At 33.7% G+C, this 10789-nt stretch overlaps 1 protein-coding gene and 1 long non-coding RNA gene across 2 annotated transcripts; one reads left to right on the top strand and one right to left on the bottom strand.

Annotated features, from left to right (window-relative positions):
* Window positions 1-2154: 2154 nt before the first annotated feature.
* Window positions 2155-6078, top strand: LOC102628214 (putative clathrin assembly protein At1g03050). The gene is made up of 3 exons (XM_006494006.3): window positions 2155-2440; window positions 3127-3827; window positions 4742-6078. The coding sequence occupies exons 2-3, from the start codon at window positions 3185-3187 to the stop codon at window positions 5848-5850; spliced, it is 1752 nt and encodes a 583-aa protein (XP_006494069.2). The 5' UTR covers window positions 2155-2440; window positions 3127-3184; the 3' UTR covers window positions 5851-6078.
* Window positions 6079-7023: 945 nt separating this feature from the next.
* Window positions 7024-8110, bottom strand: LOC127902050 (uncharacterized). Its single transcript, XR_008054479.1, has 2 exons — window positions 7990-8110; window positions 7024-7253 (listed from the first exon to the last, which is right to left on the bottom strand). It is a non-coding gene; the product is annotated as an uncharacterized LOC127902050 (long non-coding RNA).
* Between the last annotated feature and the right edge of the window lie 2679 nt (window positions 8111-10789).

The following is a 10789-nucleotide window of genomic DNA, read 5'->3' as shown; positions in this document are numbered from 1 at the left end:
CATTGTTCCAGCCGAATTGCCCCTTTTTTAGTAAGTTAGTGAGAGGACATGCAATGAGCCCATAATCTCGTGCGAACTTCCGATAGTAGCCTGTAAGACCCAAGAACCCACGTAATTCTAAAATATCATTAGGTCGTGGCCAATTAATCATTACAGTAATTTTTTCTTGATCCACCTTGACCTGTTGGCTAGTCACAATGTGGCCAAGATACTCCAGTTCTTATTGCCTGAAAACACACTTGCTACCTTTAATTAAAAAAAAAAAACTTGTGCTCTCATAATATTTCAAAATTCTTCATAACATGTTCAAGATGCATGCTCTAATTGGGACTATAGACCAATATGTCATCAAAGAATACTAATATGAATTTTTGAAGGTATGGGCGAAAAATAAAATTCATAATAGCCTGAAAAGTAGAAGGGGCATTACAAAGGCCAAAGGGCTACCATATATTCATAATGTCCATTATGTGTACGAAAGGTCGTTTTGTAAGTGTCATTTGAGTTCATCCTTACTTGATGGTGTCCTGCCCTTAAATTTAATTTAGTAAAGTAAGTAGCCCCATAGAGCTCATCAACCATATCATCAATAGTGAGAATAGGAAATCTATCTTTAATAGTCATAGCATTTAGTGCCCTATAATTATTAGAAAATTGTCAAGTGCCATCTTGAACTTCACCAAGTCTAGCCTGAACTTCACCAATCTAAAGCCTCGATTCTTTCTTTGTTGGATGCTATTGTAACGAATCTCTGATACCACTAATAGGTCCCAATCAAAAGTTCGTTAACGATAGCAAAGGATAGCAAATATAATCTCTTAGGGTGAGAACAAACAACATTGAAAATTCAATTGAAAATATTCGACACATTTCTTTAATTGATTTCAAAGAGCATAAATACAAATCATTCCACTACCTAACTTCAGAAACTATAGCCGAAATTAATGGTCCATATACTACCATAAAGGAAAGAAAAAACAACATAAACCATGACATGTTCTTTCACGTGGTTATTATCACTCCCGATTGCTTGGCCATAATGGAATAAGAACTTAGCTAAGTGGATATTGCATGCTTGCATGCAAACGTGACCTCATGCATGATATTTCGGGTTCCTCTTGACAGCACGTTGCGAACAACGTGGCACACACAGAGTTGTATTATATTTTCATTGGAAATTAACCCAAGAACTGTAACTTTAGAGATTTTAATTTTTTTTAATAAAGAGATTACCAACTCCATTAATGAAAATCACTATCTGCTACTTTACCTTCTATTATTTTCGTAATATCTAATAACCCCCTAACATTATAGTTTTACGAAATATTACTCTTATTTCTAAATTATAATTTTATTCATATTTCTCACAAATTATATAAATGAAAAGATTGAATTCAAAATTTAAAATGTTAAATAAATGCTAAAAATAAAAAATACTTTTCTTCTTTTTCTTCATTCTTATCTATTTTTTATTGTGCATAAACTAAAATGATATTAAATAATAATATAAATAAAAAATTTAAATTAAGTGCTTCAACCTTAGATGCATATTTCCTTTTCCCATTTATACATTGCAACAAATACAAAACATACGAAAACCTAACAGTCATCGCATTACCCCAAAATACATACATACATACATACATACATACATACATACATACATATATATATATATGTAAGCCTTTAAACTATAAGCCTTTAAAGCCGTGTGGTTTTAAAATTTTTCTGAACTTTTCCATATTTTAAAATCTCTGACCAGAAAACTAGTATATATATATATATTTCTTGTAATAGTAGATAGTGATCTAAGCTTCTTCTAAAGGTGGTCACATCTTTGAAAAGGTCAAAATATGGTAAACGAAATGAGTTAAGACCATCTTTAATTTAAAACCATAAACAATAAGAGTAATAATAACTAGAAGAATTAACTAAAAAAAAGATTAAATTTCTACCCCGTGTAGAAAACATATTATAATATCTAAAACTTTTTGCCACGTGGCTCACTAGACTCCATTGAATTTCCTCATTCCATGCCACAATAATGGCAAATGCATGCTTTCGTTGAGGGGAGGGTGTAAATTCTTTCTTTACAGGAACAGAGAGAGAGAGAGAGAGAGAGAGAAGATTAGGGAAGGAAAGGATACACGACAAGGAAGGAAGATAAAAAAGAGAGTGCTTTCCAAGAACCGAGAAACACACACACACACACACACACACAGCGAGAGAGAAGATTAGGGAAGGAAAGGATACACCACAAGGAAGATCAAAAGAGATTTCTTTCCTTTCACATTGATTTGCATTCTCTTTAATTTTCGTTGCATAAATTATAATTTTGTGATCTACGTGATTCAATGACTGCACTCTAGGTCCACATCATTTGGTACAAAAGCTCGAGTTAAATATTAGATTCATCCATTTGAAGCCTCGATCTGTAAAGGTACTTAGATTCATGAAATTATTGTATATCTGCAATCCATAATTTCTACGCAGTCTTAGCAAATTAATTAGTTTCCCAGCAATTTAATTATCAAATTTAAACAATGCCAAAATTATTATTTTTAATAATAAAAAGACCGTCTCCCCGCATATTCTTGAAGTAAAAGGTCAAAATTAGTGTTGATTTTGTAAAAATTTAATTTCTGTTAAATATTTAGAATTAAATCAAATTTATTTTATTCCCATACATCACAAATCTGTTTTGGGACGTGATGGTGGATTTATCTCTCTTTTTGTTTTTTTATCTTTTTATTTTTTATTAACTACTCGATTATTGAATATGTTATACAGTAATCTTAGGATAGAAATTGATTTTATACATCCCTGCTAAAAAAAAGTACTCCCTAGATCCCGATGTATCTAATCTTCTGCTGCCATGACTCATAATCACTGTCATTGTAAATCAAAATCTTTTGCTCTATATATGCTCCGCTAAAAATTGAATAATTTCAATAGTATCTGTAATTTAAAAGGCTGAAATTAACTCACCTTCGATCCCTATACAAAATAACATAATTGTTAAAAAATTTGGTAATTTGTTATGAAAGTTCAAAGTCACCCACCTACCCGCACCACATTAGAAAGATAAAATATCTAATATATTGGTATTTCTTTATTGCACTCCAGGGTGGCTTATAGGTGTGATAAGAAGATATCAGAAGAACATTGGAGAAAAAAAAAATCCATGGCTCCAAGCAAGTTCAAAAAGGCCATAGGGGCAGTGAAGGACAAGACAAGCATAGGGCTAGCGAAAGTGGGCAGTAGCAATTCACTCTCAGATCTTGAAGTAGCCATTGTGAAGGCAACAAGACACGAGGAATACCCCGCCGAGGAAAAACACATTCGAGAAATACTTAGCCTAACATGCTATTCCCGTGCTTACATAAGTGCGTGTGTAAACATCATCTCCAAACGTCTCAATAAGACCAAAAATTGGACGGTGGCACTTAAGACGCTGATTTTGATCCAACGGTTGCTTTCTGAGGGCGATCCAGCATATGAGCAGGAGATATTTTTCTCAACGAGGCGTGGGACTCGGCTTCTCAACATGTCAGATTTCCGTGACACCTCGCGCTCTAATTCATGGGACTACTCTGCATTTGTCCGTACGTATGCATTATATCTTGATGAGCGGCTGGAGTTCAGGATGCAAGGCCGCCGTGGTAAGCGTAGCATGTTCGGAATTGATGAAGATGAAGAAGAGGCAAGCTCAGCCCCAGCCTGTGCCAGAGCCACACCAGTCCGTGACATGAAAATTGAGCATCTCTTTTCAAGAATACAACATTTGCAACAGGTCCTTGAGCGCTTTTTAGCTTGCCGGCCAACAGGTTTATTTTTTTTTAAAATCTAATAATTAATTAATTAATACATGCCATGCATAGACATGATCATGATACACGAACGTGTGCATTAATTGCTGTGGCATGTTCGTTTTTAGAGGAACTCGACAATACATCAGAAAAAATATAACTAATTGATGTATGTATGACATGTATGATTAAATTTTAATTTAACCACAACTGGTATGGTGGTCTTTCAAAATAAATGTACACTTGCCATAAAATTATTTGCCTATTGTATGGCTGATATGGTACCTCTAATGTATTGTAAAATTTTGTCTTGTTTTTATCATACAATGCTGAATAAAACTTAATTTCAATGATTTACATCAATTGCATGTGTCATGTTTAATTATATTTATCATTTAATACTGAATTTTAGGTAAAAATAACTGACAAAATTTATTAAATAAGCTAGAATTTTATACCTTGCTTAACACTTAATGCTTAGTTTAAACATGATAAATTGGATTTAAATAATTCCATTTTGCCTATCTCTTACTAATTTGTATGTAGTTATAATTGTGGACAGCTAAGATTTAGTGTGTGTGTGTATATATATATGTATCGATGTATGCATGTATGTATGTATATTAGTGATCTGGCTTGAAATCCTGAACTTTATTAAAATTTATAATGAATTAATGATAATGTGAACATATTTTTATATCATTGTAAACTATCTAACAGTATTATAATAATTTTTTCATATCATTGTCAACTAATCCTAGATTTGAATTGCGGATTATAAGTCGAATTGAAATTTTTTCCTATATTTTATTATATATATAACCACAAATCACAACTTTCTATCAGAGTTAGCCCAAGTATCGGATAATCCTTCTCTTGCTTCTAAATGTTTTCATTTGGTTTTCTCTTATTATTATTATTAATATATACAGGTTCAGCGAAGAACAACAGGGTCGTAATTGTCGCTCTATATCCTGTTGTGAAAGAAAGTTTTCAAATATATTATGACATAACAGAAATACTGGGCATATTGATTGACCGTTTCATGGAGTTAGAGGTTCCTGACTCCGTTAAGGTTTACGATATCTTTTGCCGTGTCTCAAAGCAATATGATGAGCTAGATTCGTTCTACGGCTGGTGCAAGACCGTGGGCATTGCACGCTCTTCTGAGTACCCAGAAGTCGAAAGGATAACATATAAAAAGCTTGAACTCATGGATGATTTTATACGGGACAAGTCTGCATTGGCTCAAAGTAAGAAAAACGTAGATTTTCAGTTGACGAACGAACCCGAGCAAGAGCAAGATGATAATGATAAAGATGCTGAAACAACAAATCAAGAAGATATGAATGAAACGAAAGCGCTACCAGCACCTGAGGAGTCAACCCCAGCCGAAGAAGAGAAGAAAGAAGAAAATGTTAAACAAGAAACCAAAGATACAGAGAAAGAGGCTGACCTTTTGAACTTGGGAGAGGACTCGGCGACATGCGACGAGCAAGCTGACAAATTGGCCTTAGCATTATTTGATAGCGGCAATGCTCCTGTGGATCAAGCAGGGGCTGGTCGTACAGCATGGGAAGCCTTTAAAGACGAAACAGCAGACTGGGAGACGGCATTAGTTCAATCAGCAAGCAATTTGAATCATCAGACGGCAGCACTTGGGGGCGGTTTCGATATGTTATTACTCGATGGCATGTATCAACAAGGTGCTACAGCGGTTGCAATGGCTAGTGCAGAAGCTAGTGGGAGTGCTAGTAGCGTTGCCCTTGGGTCAGCAGGAAGGCCCGCAATGCTGGCACTGCCAGCACCACCAACAACGCAAGCTGGCGCTACTCTACCTACCGATCCATTTGCAGCGTCATGTGCAGTGGCACCCCCACCATTCGTACAAATGTCAGATCTTGAGAAAAAACAGAAGCTTTTGGTGGAAGAGCAGCTAATGTGGCAGCAGTATGCAAGGGACGGGATGCAAGGGCAGCTTGGAATAACAAAGCTGCAACCCAATACTTACAACATGGGAGGTTACACTCACGGCTATTAATTGGAGCATTTGATATAGGGTTGGTCTTTTATGCATTATTAGTCTTTCTTTTCCCTTTCTTTCAATTCTTTTTCCTTGATGCAATGAGTACATATTGCTTTAAAAGAGAGAAGGGGGAAAAAAATCAAAACATTTGTGGTTGAATCTTTGGTTGTGTAAATTCATGGTATGCTCAGTAGGGTAGTGTATATGATGTACAAATATAACTCGATACTTTTTAGTACCAGGAAAAACTTTGAAAAATGCCTTTTAGTTCTTCTTTATACTTCTTTAGTTCGGCATTTTAGGGCTCATTTGATTTTTGTATTGATCACTTTTGAACTTTAATCGGTAGTTTTTGACTTATTGGACAAGAATATATTATTAATCATACAATGTCATTAATAGAAGATTAACATAAAATTAAAATATTAAAATATAAGCACAAATAAAATCAACATTACATCCAAATTATTTGATGACAAATTTTTTTAAGTTTCAAACAAGATTATACTAGTAGTGTAAGATTTCATCTTTTTAGTAGTGTTACAAAATCACTATTAGTAAGTGATATAAGACAACCTACATTGTATGTGGAAATACACCAGCTAAGTTTTCAAGAAAGATTGGAGAGGTAACAAATGGACATACTTAAAATTTAGATTCCTTAAGCAACGTATGGCCTCCATGATAGACTCTTCCTAGAGTACTTAAGCATACTAATAAGCCACTTACACAATTGTTACAAATATATAACAACAAAATTAAAATAGCATTAATATATTATAAATAAATAAAATAGCATTAATATATTATAAATAAATAAAATATCACTACAAGAAAAAACACTATTGGCTACAAATTCTTTTGCAACAAAACTTACTTTATTGCTAAAATTCATGTCTTGCAACAAAAATTAGTCTTTATCGCTATAGTTAAACAAATTTTGTTCTTCTTAATGATGTGGAATAGGTGAGAAAATTAGATTATATGGCAACAAAATATTTGGTTGCCCTACGCAATTTTTTGGCAACAAAAGTGTTCTTGTTGCCTAACAAGCTTAATGAAAGCAAAATATGTTTCGTTGCTCGAGTTTTTCCACAACAAACACTTGAATTGTAACGCCCCAAATCTAACACGTACGAAGCACGTGAATAAGGAGGTTACTTACAAATCATAATCCTTACTCATAAATTTCAAACTGAAATACCTCAAATTCTTATTCAAATAAATCCACAAATTCACACATTCTACACTAAATAGTCTCTCCCAAAAATAACTAAAGTTTCAAACTCCAAATTACAAGTTCATAACAAAAATAAACTAAATAGAAACATTAGCTCATTCCTCTTCTTATTCAAATAGCAAACGGAAATGAAATCACTAACTCCAAAGCTAGGCACACCTTTCAAACGGAACTTAATCTGCAAAAAGTAATGACGAGGGGTGAGCCGTCAACTCTATAAGTAAAACCATTCCTAACACACTAGCCCAATCGATACCAAAAATATTGCAAGCCTTCTTTTATTTAAAACATATATGTTACAATTCATAAATTTCATCAAAAGATATATTTCAATAAAATAACATAATTTCATAATAATTCAGAATATCTAAAGAATAATCAATTGTGAAAGCAAATCACATAACACGTACACAAAAAGCAGATAGTTAGCTCATGTCACATAGTGTCACCTATAGTCCCGGAGACCCGGCCAGAAACAGAATCAGAATATCATGTGCACACTCAAAATAGAAACCCAGTACTAGTCCAGACAGATATATCGTATATTACGATCAGAATCAGAATAACTATGGACAATGAGCCAAAACATTTGGAATCCCATACAATCATCAATAATTGAAATCAGATATGGGTACAAAACATTCATATCAGATTCATGAAAGTCCATAACAATAATTTAGGCTTGCACAATATTTTATAGACAAAATTATAAAAGGCAGTCATGTTATAAAATAATTTAAATATTGAAAAGCATTTATGAAATATTTTGTTAAAAGGATTTAGATTTGAAAACATTTTCATAAACTGATTTTGTAATGAAAATCTATTAATCTTCTAAGTAGTATAAAAAAAACTATTATAATAATATCAAAATACTTAGACATATCCAGTATATTAGGAATGAAGTTACTTACCTCAATAAAGGGATTTGAACTAACACACCTCTAAGCCTCTACAAGCCTCAATCACCTCCAACACCTTAACAAATATAAGATATAACTATCAATAACTTATCCTAAGAATCTGATTTGCTAATTCATACCCGTACTAGTCTGATTCTTAAAATTTTAACTCTTAATCTAAAACTCAAAATGACATAATATTCTATAGAACCATTCTGGTCATCCATGGGTACCTCATATAAAATTTCCAAGAGGATCCGATACCAAAAACGTTTTCAAAACTATTTATTGCTTGACAAATTCAAAACTGTTTCAGAGTATCTTAACCGAACAAAACGTATTCTGAGAATTTTATAAAATCAGATACTAATCAGAAAATTATGAAATTAAAACTGGGAATACTAGACACATGTATCAACTCCTATATAAAATCTAAGAATGTTTTGAGTTCATTTAACAGTACAAATAAGTTTATGAATCCGATTGCCTTGATGGAATCACAGTTTTCTAGTGTATTAGTGTTCGATTCAAAAATCCATATAAAATTGAAAACAAAGTCAAATCTTATGAAATAAAATTTAATCAATAAGCCTACATGTCTAGTTTTCAGAAATATAAAGTTCTTAAGAAACATTATTCAGAAAATATATGTTTAACTTCGAGATACTCATATTGTCAACAATTTGTTCAGCGTGCTTAATACACCAAGGGTTGATTATTAAAACCACAATAAATCAAAACCCTAAACAGAACCTAAACACACCTTAAATCATGTATTATAATCTGTATCAATCTAAAATCATGCTAATATAAGTCCTAAATAGAGTGATTGGAAATCTCATGGAGAATAAGGAGAGTAAACTTACCAATTGCTTTGATTCTCTCCTAAACAAATGTTTTAATTCCTAGGTTGGATTGAAAATGAAAGGGGGTTAGGGGGTATTTATAGGATTCCTTAAGGCTAATGGATGGCTAGGATTTTGCCACTACAACTCTTGATCAATTGTTGAAATTATCTTTCATAAATACCTTACTAGTTTCTAGAATTCTTATCTATCTCTACAACTTTCTTACATCATCACTTATGTCATAAATTATGTCATTATTACTTAGTCATTGCATCATCACTTATGTCATTACTTCTCTTAAAATTAAATATTATATATTATTAATATGATTTAATACTTAAAGGGGCTTATTAGCTCAAAATGAATTCTACCATATTTAGGTGAGAGAATTGAACCTTACAATTTCCTCCCCCCTTTAAAAATTCCGTCCTCGAAATTCAAAGATTGCCTTATGCATAAAAGAGTTGAGGGTATTTTTCCAACATTTCTGCCTCTCGCTCCCATGTGGCTTCCTCAACAGAATGGTTCTTCAAACATACCTTAACTAAGGGAATAACCCTACTCCTTAGGACATGTCTTCTGATATCTGAATTGGTTGATAGTGTAGCACATGTAAAGGGTCTGCTACATACTTTCTTAAAACAGACACATGAAACACATTGTGAAGCCTAGATAGAGCCGGTGGTAAAGCTATGTGATAAGCCACAGGACCAATTTTCTCTAAAATCTCAAATGGTCCAATGAATCTAGGGCTAAGCTTCCCTTTCTTCCCGAACCGAAACACTCCTTTCCATGGCGATACCTTCAAGAAAACAAAGTCTCTTTTTTTCAAATTCTAACTCACGTCTACGACAATCTGTATAACTCTTTTGTCTACTCTGAGCTGTTTGAAGACGTTCTCTAATCAACTTGATTTTATCAACGGTAATCTGTATCAATTCTAGACCCAAATGTTTTCTTTTACCAACCTCATCCCAACAGATTGGGGACTTACACTTTCTTCCATATAATGCCTCAAACGGTGCCATGCCGATACTTGAGTGGAAGCTATTGTTATAAGCAAACTCGATTAACATTAAGCGTTCTTCCCAACTACCACTCAAGTCTAGTACACAAGCTCGAAGCATATCCTCGAGGGTTTGGATAGTCCTTTCGGATTGTCCATCTGTCTGTGGATGAAAAGTAATGCTAAATCTTAATTTTGTCCCCATCTCTTTGTGTAAGCTAGCCCAAAATCTTGAAGGAAACAATGGATCTCTATCAGACACTATTGACACTGGAACTCTATGAAGCCTTACTATCTCTTTAATGAATAACTTAGCTAGTTGCCCTACGCTGTTTGTACTCCTCCTTGCCAAGAAATGGGCTGATTTTGTCAATCGATCAACAATTACCCAAATACAATCACATCCCCTTCTAGAACGAGGTAATCCAGAGACGAAATCCATTGTTATGTGTTCTCATTTCCATTGTGGAATACGAAGCGGTTGTAAAGTTCCTGCTGGTCTTTGATGTTCGATCTTCACTTGTTGGCAAACTAAACATCGAGATACAAAAGCAGCAATATCTCTCTTCATATTCTTCCACCAAAAACTCTATTTTAGATCACAATACATCTTAGTACTACCAGGATGCATACTATAAGGTGACTTATGAGCTTCTTTTAAGATCTCTGTCTTTATCTCTTTATCTGCTGGCACGCATAGCCTTTGTCCTACCCATAATACATCTCCATTGTCAAGTCCGAAATTGGGTTGATGTCTTTTGTTCACCTCTTCACAGATTTTATTGAGTTCCATGTCGTTGTTTTGAGCTATCTTAGTTTTATCAATTAGAGTGGGTTGGACTATTAAATATGCCAACAAGTCTGCTTGCCCATGAGTAACTACCTCAATCCCACATCTCCTCAAGTCCTTTACCAAATGATTTTTCATAGTGGTTAGATGTGCCATGCACCCAGATGA

The sequence above is a fragment of the Citrus sinensis genome, chromosome 5 (genome assembly GCF_022201045.2).
Source record: "Citrus sinensis cultivar Valencia sweet orange chromosome 5, DVS_A1.0, whole genome shotgun sequence".
Taxonomy (NCBI): domain Eukaryota; kingdom Viridiplantae; phylum Streptophyta; class Magnoliopsida; order Sapindales; family Rutaceae; genus Citrus; species Citrus sinensis.
Note: the sequence above shows the minus strand (reverse complement) of the source record. Positions and strands in the feature narration are given on the sequence as shown.